General features: G+C 33.9%; 1 protein-coding gene and 1 long non-coding RNA gene across 7 annotated transcripts in view; one reads left to right on the forward strand and one right to left on the reverse strand.

The window, feature by feature from the left end:
- LOC127709698 (GPI inositol-deacylase-like) overlaps positions 1-26,263 on the reverse strand; it is a 283,867-nt gene that overhangs the window by 112,070 nt on the left and 145,534 nt on the right. For 3 of the 6 annotated variants that reach the window (XR_007985716.1, XR_007985717.1, XM_052215338.1), the window contains exons 16-18: positions 17,628-17,691; positions 6,039-6,155; positions 2,784-3,012 (exon numbers count right to left, since the gene is read on the reverse strand). Coding sequence is in view for 4 of the 6 variants with exons in the window: in XM_052215338.1 (XP_052071298.1) it covers positions 2,784-3,012; positions 6,039-6,155; positions 17,628-17,691 (410 nt within the window). In the remaining 2 variants the exon portion in view is untranslated. The remainder of the gene's footprint in view (positions 1-2,783; positions 3,013-6,038; positions 6,156-17,627; positions 17,692-26,263) is intronic. The other 3 variants (XM_052215341.1, XM_052215340.1, XM_052215342.1) reach the window with 3 other exon arrangements.
- LOC127709763 (uncharacterized) lies at positions 8,138-17,461 on the forward strand. Its single transcript, XR_007985746.1, has 2 exons — positions 8,138-8,804; positions 16,892-17,461. It is a non-coding gene; the product is annotated as an uncharacterized LOC127709763 (long non-coding RNA).

The following is a 26,263-nucleotide window of genomic DNA, read 5'->3' on the forward strand; positions in this document are numbered from 1 at the left end:
GTAAAATTTCATAGAGATCCATTCACTTAAACTAAAGTTAGAGTGCGAAAACTAATGCGTCTTCGGACGACGAAGACGACGACGCCAACGTCATACCAATATACGACCACAAAATTTTTTTTGCGGTCGTATAAAAATTACTAGATATTTAGAAGAAAATAAAAATTTTGCAATTTTTCCATTTCTAAAGGGCATAACTCTAGAATGGTTAAAGTGACACCACCAAAATTCAAACTTGATCTGTGTTTTGTGGTAATAAGCATTGTGTATAAGTTTCATAACATTTGGTTGAGGCAAACTAAAATTAGAGAACGGAAAGAGGCATAACTCTAGAATGGTAAAAGTGACGCCACCAAAATTCAAACTTGATCTGTGTTTTGTGGTAATAAGCATTGTGTATAAGTTTCATAACATTTGGTTGAGGCAAACTAAAGTTAGAGAACTGAAACGAAAAATTCAGCAATTTTTCCATTTGTAAAAGGGCATAACTCTATCTAGAACGGTAAAAGTGATGCCACCAAAATTCAAACTTGATCTGTTTTTTGTGGTAATAAGCATTGTGTACGTACGTACAGACGGACAAGGGTAAAACTTAATGCCCCCTCTGCTACGGCAGGGGCATAAAAACATACAAGATTAACTTGGTTAAACATGTTTTGTGAGATCTGAATTTGGATTGTAATTAAATATTTGCCACATTATAGGTTTCTGACACAGGATAAATGTAGTCAAAGAACTTGAAATTGGTTATATGATTTGAATATTCAATTGAAGATTTCTTGCTGTTGTGCAATACACTGTGCTGTTGTGAAATACACTGTGCTGTTGCGCAATACTTAATAAATCTGTTTTCAGACTATATACAAAGAATTAGCAAAATAAATTGTGACCCTGAATTTTTTTTTGGAAAATGGATAATTTCTTAAATCTTGATGAAAAAAAATTGACCTCCCCCCCCCCTGGGGGCCCCACCCAAAAATTTTTTGTTACCCCCCCTTCCAAAACAAATAATGTAAAATTGATAATTTCTTAAATCTTGTGGAGAAAAAAATTGACCCCACCCAAAAAAATTATATTTTCTTAACCCCCCCACCCCTCCAAAAAAAATAATATTTGAAGAAATTTTCTTTTTTCTTTTTGTAAAATTTGGTACAATTTAAGAGACATCCATACACTTAAACACAAGTTATTGTCTGAAAACAAGAAAAATGCTTTTTTTGGCCCCTAATTCCTGAACGGTTTGGGCAATTACCCACAAAATGAATCCCAACCTTCTACTTGTGGTATTGAACCTTGTGGTACAATTTCAGAGCAATCAAAATACTTAAACACAAGTAAGTGTCCTAAAACTAGAAAAATGCTTGTTTTGTGTCCCTTTTTGGCCCCTTATTCCTAAACGGTTGGGACCATCACCCCCAAAAACAAACCCAACCTTCCTATTGTGGTAGTGAACCTTTTGTTTAATTTCATAGAGATCCATACACTTAAAATAAAGTTATTGTCCGGAAACCAAATGTCTTTGGATGAAGACGAAGTGATAGCAATATACGAATGCAACTTTTTTGCGGTCGTTTAAAAATGGTAATTTCAAAATGACAGTATATTATGGTAAACTTAACACATGATGGCAAACATGATTATTTTCAAGAATCTTTGTTTCTGATGACCCCCTCGGTGGTCTCGTGGTAGTGTGTTCGCCTCAAGTGCAGGAGGTCTTGGGTTCGAACCCCGGATGGGTCAAACCAAAGACTTTAAATTGGTATTTGCTACTTTTCCGCTAAGCATGCAGCATTAAGGAGTAAGAGCAAAGACTTGTCGGCACAGAGTCAGAATAATGTGTTTGGGTAAAGTGACATGTCTTCTTGCAGACTCACTCACTCACTGTGCCAGTTACCTTGTGAACTAGCACGTTAGAATCCGGCTCAGCATGTCGGTCTAGTACAAAGCAAGTTAATATTCATATAATTACATTAAAATGTTCTCGTCCTGATTATGCATATTTATTTGCCGCTGGACGTTTCTGATTGCTTCAAATTCTTCTTTAGATTTTTTTTAGAAAACTAAAACCTAAGAATTAAAGAACCCACGAACATGTAATTTTGGCTCAAACTACGAAAATTGATACCCATGAATAAAAGTACTTTCACAATACATCTATTTGAAGTGACTGAACTTCCCTTATGCTTTAGAAAAGTATAGATTATTGGGTTTTTGACACATTGATATTGTAAAATATCAGCCTTGCCACAATGTGAACCTTTTATTCAAATGAACAAAACATTTAATGAGCAAAAAAGCTTCACATTTTGGTGAGCAGCTGATATTTTACTATATCTATACATAGAAAACCTGAGTATCGCTCTATTTCTGGTCTTTCCCCCCTCCCTAAGACAGTTTTACGCTTGACGAAAACAAGCTTGATAACGTCTCCTCACACATTTTGGCATCACTGATAATTTCTTCTGAGACATTGTGAAATAGCAGGGTAATATACTAAGGATTCATTATTATTCGTGGGGTACCAATGTTAGTTGATTTCGTGGGTATACGTGAACCACAAATCAAAATGTTCAACGAAATACACATTTTCTTTATGCTTCTATGACGACTTTGGCAAAACCACGAAATCAAATATCCTCGAATATAAAATCATTTCTCAATCCATGAAAGCTTGTCTCCACAAAAATAGATGAAACCACAGTAGGTGAAGGGAAAGACCATTATAAATATCATATCTGTATTAAGTCTAGTGTTGAGGCATCAATTTAGCAGTAAAATTTTACCTTTATTAGAAGTGCAGTGTTTAGGTACAAGTTTAGCAGTATAAGCTCTCAGTACACTGTCCAATCCTTTCAGTTGTAAATTGTAAAAAAGGGAATCATTATATAATGTGAGAACACTGACTCCCTTTGTGACACTCTCTGGATAGGTCATCAATATGTCTGGAACTGAAGGCAGTTTATAAGACAGATGTCTGTAATCTTTGTTATAGGAATCACCCATCACCTCAACCTATAAATAATTCATGGTGTTGATATATGCATTGTATAATTTCCCAAGAAAGAAAATAAGTCTTACTTTTTCTGAGCAAATTTTGAAAGTTTGCCAAAACAGATCAAAGATCTTGCATATATTTGGTGAAAACAAAGAAGTAAAAAAATAACAACAACATGTCTGTGCAGAAATATTCAATCACAATCAAGTAATTATATCTTGGATGTTTCTTTGTAGTATCTGTCCCACAGTGTGCTCAGTGTTTGACTAAATAATTTGAATACATGCAATACTATACTATTAATTCAAAGTCTTATTATCTGCTCTTCACATCTTGTTAATACATTTACTAAATTGTTCACAAAGCTTACTGTTGATTTGTACTGTATTGTCTTTTGAGGTAATCCTGAAGATTTTCAGCACCTTCAGAAGGACCTTTTATTTCGAAACATGGATTTTTGCGAAAATTCAGGATTTACACTTATCAGGACTCTGGAATTAATTATTAATATTTGGGATCTGGAAAAGAATTCTTCATTTTTCTGGGAATTTAGATCTTTCTTTTTTCCTAAGTACGATTCAGTGAATATTTCATTTAACTTTATTTGAAAAAATAAATGGGGAATGTGTCCATGGGACACAAATGATGCCCCCGCTTGCATATAATGTTATAAAGAGACATAACTCAAGAACTGTAAAAGTGACGCTACCCAAATTTGTACTTGATCTGAGTTTTGTGGTAATAAGCATTGTTTATAAGTTTCACATTTAGTTGAGGCAAACTCAAGTTAGAGAACGGAAACGAAAAATTCAGCAAATTTTCCATTTGTAAAGGAGCATAACTCTAGAACAGTTAAAATGACGCCACCAAAATTCAAACTTGATCTGTGTTTTGTGGTAATAAGCATTGTGTATAAGTTTCATAACATTTGGTTGAGGCAAACTAAAGTTAGAGAACGGAAACGAAAAATTCAGCAATTTTTCCATTTGTAAAGGGGCATAACTCTAGAACTGTAAAAATGACGCCACCAAAATTCAAACTTGATCTGTGTTTTGTGGTAATAAGCATTGTGTATAAGTTTCATAACATTTGGTTGAGGCAAACTTAAGTTAGAGAGCGGAAACCAATTTTGGGTTGTACATACGTACAGACAGACAAGGGTAAAACTTAATGCCCCCTCAGCTACGGCAGAGGCATTAAAATATAATTCTAAACTGAATAAAGGTTTAACTAGTACTGTAAAAAAAACTTCATAGTATGTTGAGATTTATTGTGGTGATATGGATTGATGTTAATAGGCTTTGTACTTTTTATTAATCACAACAAAAATAGAGTGACATAAATTTGGACAATGTAAATTGTACTAAGACAGATATATCAGTATTTGTCAAGTCACCATAACACAATGTTTAATGATACAAAATACTGTCCACTTCAATTTAAAAGGTGCCCTTGGCAAGAGAACTATATTCCCTTTATAAACAGTTTTCAAGAGTCCTGAGCTTTGTTTCTGACAGTTTTATGCTGGTCTATTTAGACAGTATTCGGCTAAAGCATTAATACAGCAGGTTGCGACTGTAGCTGGTCTATTTAGACAGTATTCGGCTAAAGCATTAATACAGCAGGTTGCGATTGGATTGTAATACCTATGTCTCACATACTGCGACTGGTCAAAATTCCATAACTCCCATAAAAATGGTCCAATCAAAATGACGGCATATTATGGTCAACTACACATGATAGCAAACAATCCTACCAAGTCAGAGAGCTTTCTGTCAAATGGTCTCAGAGCAGTAGCATTCACAAAGTGACACTAAAACAATGCTAAATAAAAGAACAGAGTTCCAATGTCCCTCGCGTTACACATATTTTATATTTCCAAGGGACAAAACTCTTTTAAAAAAAGTCGATCGTCCACCATTATAAAACTTATCCGAGATATTGCTGATATTAACCTATAGTGTAAGTTTTATAAAAATCTGGCAAGAATTGTACCCATGAGAGCGCTAACGAGGCCATTTTCCATAAATTAAATATTTCCAAGGGGCATAACTCTTTTAAAAAAAGTCGATCGGCCACCATTATAGAACTTGTCCAAGATATTGCTGATATTAACCTATAATATAAGTTTTATTAAAATCTGGTAAGAATTGTACCTGTGAGAGCGCAAACAAGACTGGACGGACAGACACACGGACGCCCAGTATTTCCATGTCCCCCACAACGCGTTACGTGGGGGACAAAAAAATAGTGAAAGACCCATAACTCACATAAAAATGGTCGGATCAAAATGAAGGTATATTAAGGTATCTACACATGATGGCAAACATTAATACCAAGTATGAGAGCTTTCTGTCATATGGTGGCAGAGAAGTTGCTTTCACAAGGTGCTATTGTCACAATACTCCAAAAAATAGTCAAAGTCTCATAACTCCTGTAACAATGGTTGAATCAAAATGACTGTACAATATAGTCAACTACACATGATGGCAAACAACCCTAATAAGTATGAGAGCTTTCTGTAAGATGGACTCAGAGGAGTTCTGTGTTGTCATTATGTAAACAATAAATATTAAAATGGTCAAATTTCCATAACTCAGATAAAAATTTCAAAAAAGTCGACTGATAATAACGCATGATCAAGAAAATATGACAACAAATTATCCTACCGAGTATGAAAGCTCTATGTCAAAAAGTCTCTGAGTACTTATGTGTTTCAGATTGACAGAGGACAGAGACCATTACCATATCCCCCGCTGTGTGATGAGAGGGGGATAATAAATCTAAAAAGTGTATGAAAAAATTTTGCAAGCAATATACTGTCAACACTACAATCTAATTAAAGTTAGTTCTCCGCACTTGCTCCTCATTTTCGTTTGGTTGTTTATACGTCCCACACGCAACATATAAACAATGGAACAAAATGAGGAGCAAGTGCGGAGAACTAATTTTAATTAGATTATCAACACTAGGAACTTTATTTGTAAACAATGAAAATCAAAGGGTTAAATTAGGAAAATGGTGTTATTGGGCCAGTTCTAACCTGATTTGGGCCAGTTCTAACCTGATTTAGGCCAGTTCTAACCTGATTTGGACCAGATGTTATAATCAAAACAACATGTGTCATCTCTGGATAATCTTTATAGTCTATATGAATAATCTAAAATAGAAAATAATTAAATTAGCAATAATGAGGTACTAACTAGGCCTAAAATCGAGATGAATTCAGCTAATCCTTATATTTATGGGAAAGTACCTGAAATACAATATTCCTAAAACTTAATGTTAAACATCCCTTAAATATTTATCTATATGTTACATACAATATACAAGAATACGTTTCAATAGGACAGCATGTCAATTGTCACAATCACATTTCCATATTCAGTGAACCATAAAAATTCATATCATAATGAACAGATGTACTACGTATCAAGTTTACATGACCACAACTTCATATCAAACTACCTTTAACAAAAATTTTTAGATGATTAGTGACTTATGAATTCTGGATAAAAACCCTTATTAAAAATATATTTTAGAAAGTTCACTTCATATAAATGAACAGGTGTACTAAGTTTCCAAATTAATGTGACAAACAACTTCATGTAATTTAGCTACCTTAAACTAAAACTTGAACCTGCTCAGAAAACCATGAAATCTAAGTAATAAACAGGCGCGAGCCGCGCCAAGAGCGCAAGATACACCCTTATTGTGCATATTGAAATTGTTGCAAGAATATAATGGGATATTTCAAAGGCATTTAATCATAAACAAATAAAATGGCTTTGTAAAAAACCAAACAGTTTGTTATGTTCACCATTTGCAACAATTTTGTAAAGTGGAAAATCAATACACTAGTTTCACAATTAACAGTGCATGTCTAACCTAATTAGCCAAACTATGAAATCATACAATATTTTCCAAGAATTCATCAACTGGGGGCTTACAGTTGATAAGCAGTGACCATGCAGAGCTGGAAAAACAATCACCTGATTAAGTGTTTGCGTTTATATGTACATGCAACGCGAGGGGCATTTGAAACAAAATTTATATTGACAAGACAACTGTATCAACACCGACACATAAAAAGATTCTAACACGGACTACTGTTGTGTTCTTGGTTGTAGCAATAGGTGATCTGATATGCCATCTGACTTTAACCTTTTAATTGTCACAAAGAAATGCTTGGACTCACGCTGAGGTAGTTCACTTAGCGGGAAGAATAAATTAGATGAAATATCACTACAAACTGCTCTGAGTCTGAAAAGACCATATTTTGTGCTCGACCAGTAAAATTCAAATTTGATCTGTGTTTTGTGGTAATAAGCATTGTGTATAAGTTTCATAACATTTGATTAAGAAAACTAAAGTTAAGAGAACGGAAACCAACTTTGGGACGTACGGACATACAGACGGACAGGGTAAAACTTAATGCCTCCTCCGCTACGGCAGGGGCCTAATAACCACTAGAAAAAATGTGTTTAATTCTTTTAATTCTCAACCACAACAATTGCCATATTTAATTTACATTTTTTTCTCGTAAGCTATTGTCAAATCCACATTTGACATTTCGTAACTAAGAAGCCGCCATGTGGACTTGCTGAAATCAGTGAATGTGCGAATAATGCAAAAGAATAGAAAATAAAACAACACCTAACTCAAAACTCCATTCTAATGCAATATTATCAGAATTTTGGAGGGTTCACGTAACGGAAAAACCTTCAGCTTTAGCCTTTTCATTCGTTTGTTTGACGTCATGTTTTGAAATGACTTTAATGCACCAAAAGCTTTAATGGAATTTCGCTGAATTTTATTTTATTTTGATTTTGTACATTTTTCCGAGCTCTCATGCGTTAATTCTTTTTGTTATGGATCAGAATAAGAATAAAGGTTCTGTCGTTTTTTCAATTGTAATTTTTAACACAGAGAAATCGGCATAGCCTTTGCACATAGGTTACGATACATGTGGATTTACGAGTGAGGTATATTGTAACAGCCATTATCATGTACATCTCTGAATCTGCGCTAAGTATAGATATATCGAGAATTTTATCATGGTGTTGTTTACAAAGCGAAAGAAGCACGTCATATTAGAATGCCTATTACTTCTTCAATTTTGAAAGAGCTATTTATTGACCTATGTACCATATACATGGTAAGCATTGTGTTCTATGTTGTTTACTTGTAATGTCTGTGCTGTCTAGTTTTATTTAAGTAATTGTCTGTTTATGTGAAGTGTAGTTTATGTGATATATTTATGTTGGTCAGAATTTGTATACTTTGTATACAAATTTATTTATAAAATGGACAACTCTTTAAAAGATTTGAGATGTATATAATTATTTATTACTATGAGATCCATATGAATATTGTATTGGAAAGTTAACTAAAGGGTTAGATTTTTGTGAGTAAAGGGCTTATTTGAGTATATAGATATTTAAAGGAATGAGTATAAATTGTAGTTATTCCCCTTTGCCCATATGTTACATGTACTGTCTTGTCATGTGAATATTTATTATTTGTTGTTATATGTTTTAGGGTCTAAATATAGTGTATTAAAAGAAAAGAACCCTAGATCATCGTTTGTGTTGTATTTACCTAGAAAATACCCCGTTACATTTGGCGCCCACAAAGGTTTATCGTTTGGAGCCTCACAGAAGCTGTGACCTGGAATGAACCGTGAACCGGAAGTGATTGTTTCACATGGACAAATGAGAAAATCAACACAGTTTTGCAGTGATGATGTGAACATTTATGCTTTTGCATTGTGTATTTATTATTTGTGATTGAAAGACATACCTATTTGGTGAGAATATATATCCCCCTACATATTTGTGTTGACATAGTATATATTGTGTGAAAGTACATGTAGTAATAACTTGAAACATAATCAGCTGTTGAAATCCAAAATTGAAAACTGCATTTGTAGACATAGCATTTGCTTGTTTACTGTATTATACCTGTATATTTGGTTGACTTGACATTTCATTGAGCAATATATAGTAATATAATTTGATTTATACAGTAAGCTCAAAGAATTTCATTTGTTTGTTTGCATGTTTAGTGTTCTTTGACTTGTTGATATTCAACATAGTATTACAGGCAGTGAAATAGAAAGCTGATACATACTTTGTTGTCGTTTACAGTCAAGAAACACATTTCATAGTATATTGTGTGTGTGTTTTGTATTTGTATTACATGTGTTAGTAAATATTTGTGTTTAACATTGTGTTGTCCTTGTGTTGTGTAAATTAATTTTGTGTATCATATTATTCTACTTGTATATTGTTTGTGTGACCTTGACATTAGTGTACTTTGTGTCTCAGTACATGTGTACTTGAATATAGGTTTACTGTTTACATAGTAGTTAACATTTTTTTTTTAATTTTCTTTTATTTATTAAACGTAAACTTTGTTTGATAAATAGGGATTTGATTAGGTTAGGCACTTAGTATAATTGTGTGTATGTGTCTGTGAATGATTGTTTGTACTTTGAGATTGTGATACCTACCTATTCAGTTACAGTTTAGTTTACTAATCCCTTTTCATACTTTACTGTTTAGTACTACCTGACACTTAGTTGATCTATTGTGATTGAACAGTTGTACTTTTCATACTGGAGTTGATAGTTAACTTGGAACTTTAGTCTACTGACTTGTGCTTTTGCAAGCTATTTTAGTATAGTTACTTGTTACACTTTACTTGGAGTTGCTATAATTCAGTGTGATTAATTTGAATTCATAGTATTATATGTGTTGAGTGTTTAATAAAAGTACCCAAGCCCTTTTCAGGTGCAGCAGTATTAGTATATTATTTATTTTATGTGTGTGAAAAGGTAAGCGAGACATACGGTATTGTGAGTCACACATTAGGTTTTGCGAGACATAGGTTATATGTGATATATAACATTGAGCGATACATATATGGTATATTGAGAGACAAAGGTTAAGTATATAGTACTTTAGTATACATGCTTTAGTTATATATATTATTTACTGCACTACATTACCTATACATTTGTTGATACTTACTAGGTATTTATATATATTATTTTTTTTTTTTTTGTTCTTATTGGTTATTATAAGGGGAGATAATTAATATATTATATTTATATCTTTTGTAGATGATTTGGTATCAGGGGAGATAATCCTAATACACTTATTTTTTTTTTGTAGATTGTTACAGTTAGTTTCATATTCAGGGGAGGTAATTCATTGTATACATTCATTTACTCAGGTATTAGTTTAGTATTTCTCCTAGGTAAAGGGAAATAACTCTTACTATTTTGCTATTTTACATTACATCTATTGATTTATAGTAAGTTTACTTGATAGTTGGTAACTTCACTTGAGTTTTTCATTTCACATTTTCTTATTTATACATTATATTTCATTAGTATATTTTCTTATTTAGTTGATACTTTATATATATCATTAGTACTTTATTATTTTTTTTTTCAGACATTTGATTTTGATTCAGTTTTGACTGATATTTATTTTGTTCTTTATTTTACACCTTTAGGTGTTTGTCTATTCAGTACTTAGTACAATTATTTTTTCTTTCTTCTTTCTATTTCCTTCTTTATACACCTGTTGGTGTTTTCATATTTATACTTAGTGGTAGTTTGTTTGAATTGTAGGTATTTGTAGTCTCATCTTACATTTTCTTGTACGACACTAGGAATTATTTATAGAACAGGATATATATATACATACAACATCATCATGAGTGGATTCGAGGACCTTGCTAAGGCACTGCAAACCTTAGGAGAAAAACCGTCAGAAATACCACAGAACATAAAGGATTTAATGTCATCATTAGTAAAGGAGGATAAATCTGACGTAAAAGCAGGAATAAAACCAACATCTACTTACATCAATCCACCAAGATTACCATACTTTTCAGGAAAGGATAAGTTAGGAAGTGGAGAAGTAACATATGATTTGTGGAGATACGAACTAGTATGTCTTATCAACGACAAAACCCACAGCAAGGAGTTAATAACTCAGTCAGTACGGAGATCATTGAAGGATCCGGCAGGGAAAGTAGTGATGCGTATTGGTCCACATGCAGAATTATCAGCAATATTACAGAAGATGGACAGCGTATTTGGTGTAGTAGAGGAAAATGAATCTGTCATGCGAGAATTCTACAATGCCACCCAACATGAAGATGAAGATTTTTCTGCATGGAGTTTTAGATTGGAAGATATATTAGAAAAGGCATTGCAGACAGACAAAGTAAAAAGATCGGAAGCGGATGAAATGTTACACGATATGCTATGGAAAGGACTACGCCAGAATTTGAAAGCTATTAGCCATTACGAGAAAGAGAAATATACAACATTTGATTCTTTGCACGTTGCTTTACGTAGGATAGAAAAGGATAACATCATAGATATGCCTACATTGAAAACTACAACAAAGGGAACATCAAAGAAGGCTGTGAGCAAGAATACTGATGATGATGATAATGATCATGATAATGAACAAGAAGAAAGTTTTACAGGATTCATGAATGTAATAACATCTAGATTAGACAGAATTGAAACTGGTATGCAACAACATCAAAATCAGAACCAGTACCAAGGACAAAGTAGAGGAAACTATAGAGGCAATAATTATAGAGGAAACTATAGAGGCAATAATTATAGAGGAAATCAAAGAGGTAATTTCCAAGGTAATTATACAACAGGTAGATGGAATGGTCAAGGATATGAGAAACAGCAACCCGCATATGAAAAACAGCAACCTGCATTTGAAGGACAGCAACCCACATATGAGAGGCAGAGACCTATATACTGTAGGAAATGTGGTCAAGAGGGACATTTTGCAAGAGGATGTGCCAATAAGCCAGCTCAGTTTCAACATTTAAACGCCAGGGAGTATACGCCAAGGGGCGGGATGTAGACAGTTCTGATAGCAGCCCCATACAGCAGATTTGTAGAAGTACAGCATCTAGCAAGATACCACCTGGACTTTGTGGTTCACCGACTGAAACAAAAGTTACTTTGGAAGGAATAGAATCAACTTCTTTATTAGACACTGGATCAACCGTTTCTACAGTTAGTAAGTCATTCTACAACCAACATCTTCAACATATACCGATACAGACCTTCAGTCAACTACTAAAGATTGAGTGTGCAGATGGTGAATCTTTACCTTATATTGGATATATAGAAGTGGATTTATATATTAAACAGCTAGATCAACACCACACTTGTATATTTTTGGTTGTTCCTGACAGTGAATACAACTCAGCTGTACCACTCCTACTGGGTACCAACTTACTTACAAACATCATGGATAGTTGTCGTCAACGACATGGAAATAAATTTTTACAGTCTGCTAAGTTAACCACACCATGGTATACATCATTCCGCTGTATTACTTTGCGAGAGAAGGAGCTACAAAGGAACAAGAATCAATTGGCAGTCATTCAGAATGCAGAACAGAGACCAATTACCATACCACCGAATTCCAACATATGTATAACTGGTTACATTGATAAAGCTTTACCTTATCATCCAACATCTGCCATGGTACAACAAACATTACAGTCAGTCATACCAGATGACTTAGATATTGCACCATCTTTAATTAGTTACAAGTATGGAATCAGCCAAAGAGTAGATGTGAACATCAGCAACATAACAACTAGAACTGTTACTTTTCCACCTAAGGCAGTGATTGCTCAATTACAACCAGTAGATATTCAAGACCAACCTGATTTATCTAGTACAGATTTTACCAATCCACTTTTGGAACAAGTAAAGGTTGATGTAAAGAACTTGTCATCTGATGAACTTGAGAGAGGAAAGAACTTCATAACATCATACAGCGACATCTTTTCTAAGTGCGATATTGATGTTGGACATACACATCTGGTACAACATGAGATTGAACTTAACGATACCCATCCTTTTAAACAGAGATATAGACGCATACCGCCATCCATGTATGAGGAAGTAAAGGCTCACATTTACCAGTTGTTGAGAGCAGGGATTATAAGGAAGTCGCACAGCCCGTATTCATCAAACGTAGTACTCGTCAAGAAGAAAGATGGCTCTCTACGAATGTGTGTGGATTTTCGTCAACTTAATAACCATACGAAAAAAGATGCATATGCTTTGCCACGTATAGAGGACATTCTAGATCGCTTAGCAGGGAATTCATACTTTACAGTCATCGATATGAAAAGTGGTTACCATCAAGTCGAGATATTGGAAGTACATAAGGAAAGAACAGCATTTACTGTAGGTCCGCTTGGATTGTATGAGTACAACCGCATGCCATTCGGTTTGACAAACTCACCAGCTACTTACCAACGCCTCATGCAAGAATGCCTCAGCGATTACCATATGAACATCTGTTGTATCTTTATTGATGATGTCATTATTTTTGCCAACTCCCATGAAGAACATCTGAAGCGACTGAAGCTAGTATTTGATAGAATCCGGGAAGACAACCTGAAGTTATCACCTGGGAAATGCTCATTCTTCATGCCACGAGTAAAGTATGTTGGCCACATAGTATCCAAAGATGGTGTAGAAACAGACCCTGAGAAAATAGATAAAGTGATGTCTTGGCCTACTCCAACTACACCGGAGGAAGTTCGACGGTTTATAGGATTTGCTGGTTATTACCGTAGATTTATTAGGAACTTCAGCCAGATAGCAAGACCTTTGACTGATCTTATGCCAGCACCAAAGCCAAAATCAGGAAAGAAGAAAAAAAGAGAACAACACTCTTGGACTTGGGGAGACAAAGAAGAAACAGCATTCAATCAGCTTAAGCAGAGTTTAGCATCAGCACCTGTATTGGCTTATCCAGATTATCACAGACCATTTGAGTTGCACACAGATGCCAGTGGTTTAGGTCTAGGAGCTGTGCTGTATCAAGAGCAAGAAGCCAAACTCAGAGTAGTTGCATATGCCAGCAGAGGACTGACCAAAGCTGAGAAAAACTATCCTGCTCATAAGATGGAATTCCTCGCTTTAAAATGGGCAATTACAGATAAGTTCCACGATTACTTGTATGGACACCGATTTCATGTGGTAACAGACAACAACCCATTAACTTACGTACTTACATCAGCGAAGTTAGATGCAACAGGCCACAGATGGTTATCAGCACTTGCAGCATATGATTTTGACATAGCATACAGGCCAGGAAAGATTAACAACGATGCTGATGCACTTTCCAGATTACCACCAGCACAGGAAGCTACCTTATCTTTAGACAGTATCAAGGCAATTTGTGGAACCATAGGAACACCATATGTTGACACTTTAGTTGTTGAACCTGATGTTATCAACACCATGAACATTGATCTACACATGCAAGTGGAGCATGATATTGATTGGGCTGCAGTTCAACAGTCAGATACACATCTTAAGCCTTGGATTGACTTTGTGAAGTCAGGATCTAAACCCAGGAAAGGACAGTTACCATCTAGTTCTCTGAATCGCCATTTTGATCAGCTGCAGTTGCATGACAACATACTATACAGGGAGATAACAATAGATGGAAGGAATATTAGACAATTAGTCTTACCATCTACACATGTACCTATAGTTTTGGAATCATTGCACAATGAGATGGGTCATCCAGGAAGGGATAGGACAAACAGCTTAGTCAGAGATAGATTTTACTGGCCAGCCATGAACAAGGATATTGATGAATGGATCAATCACTGTGACAGATGTCTCAAGAGAAAGAAAGACCCACACAGAGCTCCATTGATCAACATTTCATCATCACAGCCTATGGAGTTGGTGTGTTTGGACTTCTTAACATTGGAACCATCTAAAGGAGGCATACAGAACATCCTTGTAATTACTGACCACTACACACGCTATGCTCAAGCTGTACCAACAAGGAACCAGACCGCCCGAACAACGGCAGAAGCTCTGTTTAACAGCTTTATAGTGCATTATGGCATACCACAGAGATTGCACTCAGACCAAGGAGCCAACTTCGAGAGCAAGGTGATTAAGGAACTCTGTCAGCTACTTGGAGTACAGAAATCAAGGACAACACCTTATCACCCTATGGGAAATGGCATGACTGAGAGGTTCAACAGGACTCTACTTGGCATGTTGGGAACCTTACAGCCACACCAGAAAATAAACTGGAAGACTCATGTTGCTCCACTTCTACATGCTTACAACTGTACCTGCCATGAAGCCACCAGCCATTCACCTTATTTTCTGATGTTTGGTAGAGAACCTAACTTGCCTATAGATATAGCATTTGGACTAACCACAGATAAAGTCAGACAGCCACAGTCCAAGTACATTCAGGAACTAAGAGAGAGACTTGTCAAAGCTTATGAGTTGGCATCTAAGGCTGCAGACAGAGCCAGAGAGAAACAGAAGACAGGCTATGATTTAAAAGCCAGAGGAGCTACTTTAGAGATTGGGGATAAAGTATTGGTGAAAGTGGTAGCTTATGATGGGAAACATAAGATAGCTGACCGTTGGGAAGATGATGTCTATGTTATCATCGATCAACCTAACAGTGATGTGCCAGTTTACACCGTACAGAAGGAGAACGGAGAGGGCCGTAGACGCACACTTCATAGGAATCTTCTTTTGCCTGTGGGTTACATCACTCAGAGAAAGCCAGAACCACTACCCAGACCAGTACCACCTCCAAGAACAAGTTTGATACAAAGAACAGAACAGCCATCACCAGAGCCATCTGATTATGAGAGCAGTGATGAGGAGTTAGATGTTCTTGTTAGATTCCACAGTATCATATGGACCCTACTTTACAAGATATGGACACTCCAGTACAGAATGACACATAATTAGATGGGGACGCCCACTCTACTGCAACTGGTGCCAGTGGAGATGATTCTGATGTTCAGAGCACCGTCGGAAGCGCTTCAGGAGATCAACAGGATGAGATAGAGACGCAACCAGAACCAGTTGTGATACCATTACCTCCAGTTCCTGTACCTAGACGTTCAACACGTATCTGTCTTGAACCAGAATGGATGCGCTCAGGTGAGTTTGTTCACAAGGTTGCTGTTCCTATACAGCAACAGTGGGAACAAAAGGCTAAGTTTATTTCTGATTGTTTGAGACATGGTTTATTTTCAGGATTAGAGAGACAAGCAGGCGAGGCACTACTCGCAGTCATTACTAATGATTAGTATTTTATTATATTTATTTTAGGAACATTTTTTTTATTGATATTTCTATATGTATGTATTCCTTCTTGTAAATGACCGGGACGTCATTTTACATCCAGGGGGAGTTTGTGGCAGAGTCATATTTGATTGATATATATTAAATATGATTAAACCTCATAACCTTTGGTGAACCTCTTTTCTGTCATATCATTTTGGAGGGAAAATTCTAGCCTTTTGATTGGTCAATCTTTAGGCCTTAGGCCTTACTATAGGTTTTCTTTGTTTCTGGAGATTAATACTGCAGACATATTGAAATGCAGTGGTGAAAAATAACCTGCTTGATAAATTGATTTCTTATATATATTATACTTCATATTCTTGGATTTTCAATATTCTTATATTCAGGTCAGTTGATTAACCTTATTTCTAATTAACAAATTAATAGTATGTTATTTTAATACTTTATGAAAGGATTGAATGTATGTATTTGAATGGAGGAATATTTTGAGTATGAAAGAGTAAAAGATTCAATCATTAAATAATAACACAGAGTCATGTTAAACATTTTAATATAAAACATTCTAGTACTTTAAATATTATAAAGTTACATTAAAAGTAATAGATAGATAAATTTGGTATTTGAATAATACAGAACTCTGAAACTACATATTTTAAATGTAGTTGTGTATTTTATTTAATTAGTGAAATAGTCCTGTCACTGGACTTATGAATGTTATATTTTTATTTATTCAGGATATGGATTAATACCTTTTCATATGACATGTATGAGTAGTGCTCAGATTTATACACAGCACTGTGATGTTTCCAATTTCTACACTGACCTATGTACCATATACATGGTAAGCATTGTGTTCTATGTTGTTTACTTGTAATGTCTGTGCTGTCTAGTTTTATTTAAGTAATTGTCTGTTTATGTGAAGTGTAGTTTATGTGATATATTTATGTTGGTCAGAATTTGTATACTTTGTATACACATTTATTTATAAAATGGACAACTCTTTAAAAGATTTGAGATGTATATAATTATTTATTACTATGAGATACATATGAATATTGTATTGGAAAGTTAACTAAAGGGTTAGATTTTTGTGAGTAAAGGGCTTATTTGAGTATATAGATATTTAAAGGAATGAGTATAAATTGTAGTTATTCCCCTTTGCCCATATGTTACATGTACTGTCTTGTCATGTGAATATTTATTATTTGTTGTTATATGTTTTAGGGTCTAAATATAGTGTATTAAAAGAAAAGAACCCTAGATCATCGTTTGTGTTGTATTTACCTAGAAAATACCCCGTTACACACACGAGGTAATTTCTCCGTTGTGTGCCTATTTTTCCTCTCTTGAAGTAAGGGAGATAACTTGCATTACTAATGACACGTTTTCTAACTCAAATTCAGCTAGAGGCATGCAATTATGTATACCTTGCCTTAAAATGACAAAAACTATTAAAGAATCTCAACTTACTTTTCTGTAAGAATCAAATGGAGGAATAATTTTTCCTTTCTGTGATAAACTTTTACACGTCTTACTGTAAAAAATAAATGTGAAACTTTTGTCACTGTAGAAACTTATTAGTATACATGCTTTGTTAAATTGTACCAGCCTTATCTCCAAAAGTCAGTCAACTGAAACCAAATGCACATGATGTAAATTATATCTGTAAGTCATCTTATACACTAAAAAGTAAAGTAACAAAAATACCGAGCTCCAAGGGATATTCAAAACGGAAAGTCCTTTATAGAGTGGCAAAATCAAAACTCAAACACATCTAACGAATGGAAAACTGTCATATTCCTGACTTGGTACAGGCATTTCCTAATGAAGGAAATGGTGGATTAAACATGGTTTTATAGCTAGCTAAATCTCTCACTTGTAAACTAAACAGTAAAGGTTAAAAATGTACAAGGACAAATAAAAAGAACACTATAACCATAATTAAGATGCACCAAAAAATTCACTCAAGATCAGCAGGTACTGCAAACTAGAGGCTCTAAAGAGCCTGTGTCGCTCACCTTGGTCTATGTGCATATTAAACAATGGACACAGATGGATTCATGACAAAATTGTGTTTTGGTGATGGTGATGAGTTTGTAGATCTTACTTTACTGAACATTCTTGCTCCTTACTATTATCTCTATCTATAATGAACTTGGCCCAGTAGTTACAGTGGAAAATATTTTGTAAAAATTTACAAAAATTTACAAAATTTATGAAAATTGTAAAAAATTGACTATAAAGGGCAATAACTCCTTAAGGGGTCAATTGACAATTATAGTCATGTTGACTTATTTGTAGATCTAACTTTGCTGTACATTATTGCTGTTTACAGTTTATCTCTATCTATAATAATATTCAAGATAATAACCAAAAGCTGCAAAATTTTCTTAAAATTACCAATTCAGGGGCAGCAACCCAACAACATGTTGCCTGATTGGTCTGAAAATTTCAGGGCAGATAGATCTTGACCTAATGAACAATTTTATACCATCAGATTTGCTCTAAATGCTTTGGTTTCAGAGATATGAGCCAAAAACTGCATTTTACCCTATGTATTATTTTTTTGCCATGTCGGCCATCTTGGTTTTTGGGCAGGGTCATCGGACACATTTTTTAAACTAGATACCCTAATGATGATTGTGGACAATTTTGGTTAAATTTGTCTTAGTAGTTTCAGAGGAGAAGATTTTTGTAAAAGATTACAAAAATTTACGAAAAATGGTTAAAAATTGACTATAAAGGGCAATAACTCCTTAAGGGGTCAACTGACCATTTTGGTCAAGTTGACTTATTTGTAGATCATACTTTGCTGAACATTATTGCTGTTTACAGTTTATCTCTATCTATAATAATATTCAAGATAATAACCAAAAACGACAAAATTTCCTTAAAATTACCAATTCAGGGGCAGCAACCCAACAACGGGTTGCCTGATTGGTCTGAAAATTTCAGGGCAGATAGATCTTGACCTGATAAACAATTTTACCCCATGTCAGATTTGCTCTAAATGCTTTGGTTTCAGAGATATAAGCCAAAATCTACATTTTACCCCTATGTTCTATTTTAAGCCATGGCGGCCATCTTGGTTGGTTGGCGGGGTCATCGGACACACTTTTTAAACTAGATACCCCAATGATGATTGTGGCCAAGTTTGGTCAAATTTGGCCCAGTAGTTTCAGAGGAGAAGATTTTTGTAAAAGTTTACGGACGACGGACGCAAAGTGATGAGAAAAGCTCACTTGACCTTTCAGGTCAGGTGAGCTAAAAATAGTCCAGACAAGAATAATTGCCAATTAAAAGTCAGTCAACTGGAATGAAAGCCAAAGTCAATCTGTAAGTCAACATCCTGTTCTAATGTATTTTAAATAATCAAAGCAATATCTACTGGTATAACACACACAAAAAGGGAAGTTGAAAAGTTGCACATAAAAAGTCAGTTAAATGGCGTGGCACTAAAACTTGCAGGAAAATTTCCTTAGGTGTACCAAAATTGCCTGGCATTTAGCTGTTAAAACACCATAACTCTGAAATGGAAATTCATAAAATTTTTAAAAGGTATTTTACTTATCCAATTTATGGTGTAAAGTTTCATATAAATGGATCCAAGCATTTTCATGTTCACAGGGGGAGTGGAAGTCAGTTAAATGGCGTGGCACTAAAACTTGCAGGAAAATTTCCTTAGGTGTACCAAAATTGCCTGGCATTTAGCTGTTAAAACACCATAACTCTGAAATGGAAATTCATAAAATTTTTAAAAGGTATTTTACTTATCCAATTTATGGTGTAAAGTTTCATATAAATGGATCCAAGCATTTTCATGTTCACAGGGGGAGTGGAAGTCAGTTAAATGGCGTGGCACTAAAACTTGCAGGACAATTTCCTTACGTGTACCAAAATTGCCTGGCATTTAGCTGTTAAAACACCATAACTCTGAAACGGAAATTCATAAAATTTTTAAAAGGTATTTTACTTATCCAATTTATGGTGTAAAGTTTCATATAAATGGATCCAAGCATTTTCATGTTCACAGGGGGAGTATACACAGATGTGCCGTTGGTATTGGTAACTTTTTTGGAATTCCAAATATATCAATGGGGTGCAATTTGAAAGAGGTAATATATCAATGGGTAGAAATTTACATGTAAATGGGTCATTAATGTTCATCTTCTGTTAAGATGTCTGTAAAAACTGTATTCAGATCTTTTTATCTAATAATAGGAATGATCCCATGTGGTTAACGTCTATATAAGATGTCATGATAGCTGGAAAATATATATAAATAGGTTATGATTTTCTTATGAAATATATGAATGGGTAGTGATTTTCGTGTAAATCAATATATGAATTGGGGTGGTTTTTTAACCCACGTCGAACATCTGTACTCAAATTTGTATGTTGAGACCTCGTTCAAGTTAGTGCATAATATGTGAAAAATTGCCTTCAACTGACAGTTAATTTCCCTTAACTCTGAACAAATCGATTTTTTTTCACAATAGAAATAGAGTTTTCTTTCACTGATTCAAATATTGTTTAAAAGTTTCTTTGATTTTGATCACAGCATTCTCTTGCTTTTGTACGACATTTGGACTTACAAAAAGACTATAAGGGTATACCATGATATTTTGTGTCCTTGATGGGTCTATAAAAAGTCTGGACAACTGTTTGATTTCAGAATGACAAAAGGACATATGGCAGACAAAGGTAACATAATATGACCATGATATTTAGTGGCAAGGAGCATAACAAATAATACTATATGCATTCTGAAACTTTCCTTAATAATCACCATAATTCCAATGTTGTATGTTAATGGGCATTGATTTAAAACATACCAGTAATAAAATATTTCCAAGATCACAAAAGGAAGCAATAAACAATGCATGAGATTATTATAAAGTATCAACATCTTGTGCATATTTTAGGACTAACCTCCTAATTAACCATGGAGATGACCTCCAAAGACTGTTGATGGTCATGTGACCAAATATAAATACACAAACAAGCACACCGAATAGTTTTCTGACTATTTTCCTAGATCTATTTGATTAAATGTCATAGATTTAAAAACAATTATATAAATCATTGTTATACCTATATAAGAATGCTTTTTGTGGGCAAAATCAGTCAACAAAATGGACAATTATTATTTCAAAATTCTGCTTTTGTAAATTTTTAAACAAAAATATCTAAACTTTCTTTTTTTCAAATTATGCTTTCTAAAAATTTTGTAAAAAAGCCCCTTTAAAGTCTTTTTTTAAATGGTAAGCGTCATGGCAACAAAAAATGGGTACAATTATGAATAATCCTGTTCATGATGTCATCAGTTTAATTCCTACTGCAAGTGGTGATGAAATTTTATATTTGAACAGTGTTTAGTACATTTTACTTGACAGATTTTATTTTGTATGTAAACTCTATATTTCACTAAAAAGCTATACATGTATTCCTTTGGACTTTATTCAGTTTGTGAGTTAGTTGGCTGAGTTTCTATAAACTTCTTAAAAAAAAAACCTTTGGTCCTTCTAAAAATCTGCCTGCAAAAATATATAAAGCCTACTTCAGTAATGAAAAAGATACTGTACTAAGTACTAACATTGATTTATTTTCAAATACATAACTAAACTTTTATTGTTATCCAGATATACTGTTTGATATTTTGAAGAGGAAATCCCTTTTCATTTTCTTGGAAGAAAGGAAGAAAAAAATAATTAAACACCAAAACAACTGAAGGTCTTTCCAACTTGAAACTTAGGTTTGTTGATGAGAAAAACCTTCAATGAGCACTGACAGGTAAAGATTGTATCCATTTTGCAGTGGGGACTAAAAATTGAACAGTGCATTGTATTAAGCATTTGGATTAATTGATTGGCGTTTAACCCCACTTTCAGTACTATTGTGCTATTTTGTGGTGGTAAATTTTTATTGGTGGAAGAAGTTGGAGTGGTTGGAGAGAACCACTATCCTTAAGTAGGAAAACTGACAATATTAGTCATTTAAGATTGGAGTAGATATAAAAATAAGAAGATGTGGTATAATTGACAATGAGACAACTCTCCAACAGAGACCAAATGACATAGAAGTTAACAGCTATAGGTCACCGTACGGTCTTCAACAATGAGCAATACCCATACCATCAGAGAAAAACATGATGTTGTGCAATGCCAAGATGTATGTATTGACAGATTGTAGAGCCATGGATGTGCATATATATAAAAAAAAATAATATTTAGTTCCCCTACCACATGTGGGATTCAAACTCACAACCTCAGTGTTGACTGGCTAGTGATACAGTAGTTCTACTACTTAGACCACTTGGCCACCAAGGCCCCTTTAAGTATTGGAAAGCAATTGTATTAATTGGACAAAGGAAGATAACTCCAATTATAAATATTACTTATTAATATTTTTAGAATAAATATTAGATTCTTGCACCATGCACATTTTACGGAATTTTCTTGACAAGTATAATTATACACATACCACCATAGAATGTTGTGCACATGGCACATTGTTTTTTTATTTCTAAAAAGTAGTGATAAAGTCTGCAAAATTGATCAATATCAGGTGTCTTTTGATTGCATGAATGCAATCTTTACCCCAAAGGGTGCAATCAACAGTTTTTTTCTATGACGTCATATTTTAAGGGACCATGCCTAAGTGACCCTTAGTGGTGGAATGGTTAATAAAGATACTTGTATAAAACTAGATATTACTGGAATCAGAATTTTCTCTAGTTTATATTGAAATAAAAATATACTGTACTTTTAATATAGTAAAAAAGTTCTATCCAGAGAAAATGGGGAAAAAGTTGCCTAATCTGAACATAAAAAACCTGAAATCAGGTCATGTGCATACCCATGTAAACATGATACAGGCACATTTCCCATAATCAAAACTGTATGAAATTCATAGGTTTTTACCTGGCCTTTAATAAAAATCTTGTTTCAGGGTACGGTTTCCTGCTTCGAAAAGAGCTACAGTGGCTGCAAATAAGTTTTCAATTTTCACTGCCAAAAAAACAGGATGTTTACAGTGTTGTCTCCCCTCAAAAAATGAATATTTAATCTAATTTTTAAAATTATTTTAATCATTCAACCTGTTTAATTTGAAAGCTAATTAACTAGTTTTTACAATCGAATACAAAAAACATGATACTTTTTCACCAATTATATGAATAAAAAGGGATTTCCCTCCATGGTTATTTTTAGTCGGGGAATAACCCCTAGTTTTTTATACGAAACTGTTTATAGCACCCTTAAGCAAAACTTTGTATGCGATATATAAAAAATTCTCTACTTTTCTGAATCTGTACATTATATCTATTAAAATGATGTCTTACTTTAAGGATTGCGACCATCGATAGTGAAACTACGGCTCATTTTTTATGTCGCATAGTATTGGCATATTGGCCAGTGGCAAATAGTTAAACTGGCATATTCCAAACATTTCCTGTATCACATTTTCATCAGTTATACAAAGAAAAAAAATCATAAAATTGGGTTTCTATTGAATAAATAGAATAAAAACTATGAAATAAACATAAATAAAGTTACTTTAAACAGATTTTGTCCCTAGTATTATATGAACTAAGGTGTAGCTGAGTTGAGAAAAATATTGAAATAGTGTATTTCTTAGGAACGGCACTTGTAGCTATTTGACTATAAAAAGTACCAAATATATAATATAATGAATAAAAATGTATGTTACACTGATCAGTAGTAAAGGTCAAAGTAGAAAAAATCTACACTTTTCATGTGCAACTTTTGGTTCCAAATATATGAGAGAATGAATAAAAATATTATGACGTCGCAAAAAGATGAAAAAACTTCAAAATTTGCACACAGTCTGGTTTTCTTATATCTGGTTGCTATGTACAAATCTGTAATATTTGCATTAAATATACCAAACTGATGCTTTTAAATTAATGTATGCATGCCATATGATATTTTTCAGAATTGTTTTACTCCATTCAGTAACACATTTCTATGCTAAAACCTCACTATATTATATGTTTGACCCTTTAAGGGTGCAATCAACAGTTTTTTTCTATGACGTCATATTTTAAGGGACCATGCCTAAGTGACCCTTAGTGGTGGAATGGTTAATAAAGATACTTGTATAAAACTAGATATTACTGGAATCAGAATTTTCTCTAGTTTATATTGAAATAAAAATATACTGTACTTTTAATATAGTAAAAAAGTTCTATCCAGAGAAAATGGGGAAAAAGTTGCCTAATCTGAACATAAAAAACCTGAAATCAGGTCATGTGCATACCCATGTAAACATGATACAGGCACATTTCCCATAATCAAAACTGTATGAAATTCATAGGTTTTTACCTGGCCTTTAATAAAAATCTTGTTTCAGGGTACGGTTTCCTGCTTCGAAAAGAGCTACAGTGGCTGCAAATAAGTTTTCAATTTTCACTGCCAAAAAAACAGGATGTTTACAGTGTTGTCTCCCCTCAAAAAATGAATATTTAATCTAATTTTTAAAATTATTTTAATCATTCAACCTGTTTAATTTGAAAGCTAATTAACTAGTTTTTACAATCGAATACAAAAAACATGATACTTTTTCACCAATTATATGAATAAAAAGGGATTTCCCTCCATGGTTATTTTTAGTCGGGGAATAACCCCTAGTTTTTTATACGAAACTGTTTATAGCACCCAAAAAGTAACAGAAGTCATTTCAGGTATCAAAAGACAGGTTATCTTTCCCTGATTCCACATGCAGTTGTCTCTGAAAAAACAAATGAACAGAGTTCCAATATCCCCTGCATTGCACATGTCTGTCTAATGGCGATAACTAAAAAAATAAATAGCAAGTGTCTTTTGATTGCATGAATTAAATGTGTTTTTTGTTCTTTATAACAGTTTATAAATTAATTAGAGAAATGTAGCCTTGAGAGGGATTACAATGGAATATTGGCAATGTTCCAAGTTATAAAGGGGCATAACTCTAGAACCATTAATAACATACTGCCAAAATGTAAACTCTGTGCGTTGTGGTTCTTAACATTGTGTATGAGTTTTATAAAATTTGGACGAGGCAAACTCAAGTTAGAGTGCAGAAACTAAAGAATTTGCAATTTACCAACATATAAAGAGGCATAACTCTAGAACAGTAAATGACTCATAGCCCAAATTCGAACTCTCTCTGCAAGATTTGGTTCTTAGGCCACATTTAAGAATATATTTGTTTCCCCTCTCCCGACCCTGGATTTCACAGGTGGGTAGGTAGGTAGGTCAAAAGTTTTTTTTTTTCCAGCAGTATTCAATGTATATAGTAAATTTCAATGACCACATACAAAGAAACCTTAAACAACAAGATTAGCTCTTCTTCTATTTAAAGTCGAAAATTTGTGGTTTGACAGTACAATTCAAATAAAGAGGACTCTTAAAAGCATGCATTAAACATGCAATATGATGTTATATCTTTTCAAACATGGAAGTACCCCGGATAGCATTATTTCTTGTACATGGTCATAGAAATTTACAATAAATCGTCTCAAAATGTCTCACGAATCATCATCCATGATCATTGGGCCTTTAAACCATATCATTATCAACTCCTTTATGAAGCAAATAGCATACAAGATTCAACATGTCCATCATTGCCCTGACCACATGTTTAAACAACTTAGTAGACTGGAACAATCGAGGGAAATATATTGCTCTAGGTTTATTGCCATTGACAGGAGTTGAACCCACAACTCTTCAGTCACAAGTCTGGCATCTTACTGTTGGTTCATGCCCATGTCAGAGTTGCTAAATAATAATATGATATATGGTTTTATCTTTATGGTACTAAGGAAGTACATAAAAAAGGTTTGCCAAGAAATTTGCTGTATCCCAAAAAAAAATTGAGTAGGGGTTCCCCTATTTTTAAGCTTTTTCCCACCAACCTCTTAACCAAGGACTGTCTGATGCAACTAAAAAAAAGCAAAGAGAAGATGGGAGAAGGTTCCCCTTATCCTAAAGGAACCAATCCTCTCTTTGAGAAATGATTTTGTTTCAATTAACATGATTAACCTACCTGAAATTTGCTGCTGATTTATCCATGAATTTGGGATTTTTTTTTAGAACTACATTACT

This window comes from Mytilus californianus, unplaced genomic scaffold (genome assembly GCF_021869535.1).
Source record: "Mytilus californianus isolate M0D057914Y unplaced genomic scaffold, xbMytCali1.0.p SCAF_7, whole genome shotgun sequence".
Classification (NCBI taxonomy): Eukaryota; Metazoa; Mollusca; class Bivalvia; order Mytilida; family Mytilidae; genus Mytilus; species Mytilus californianus.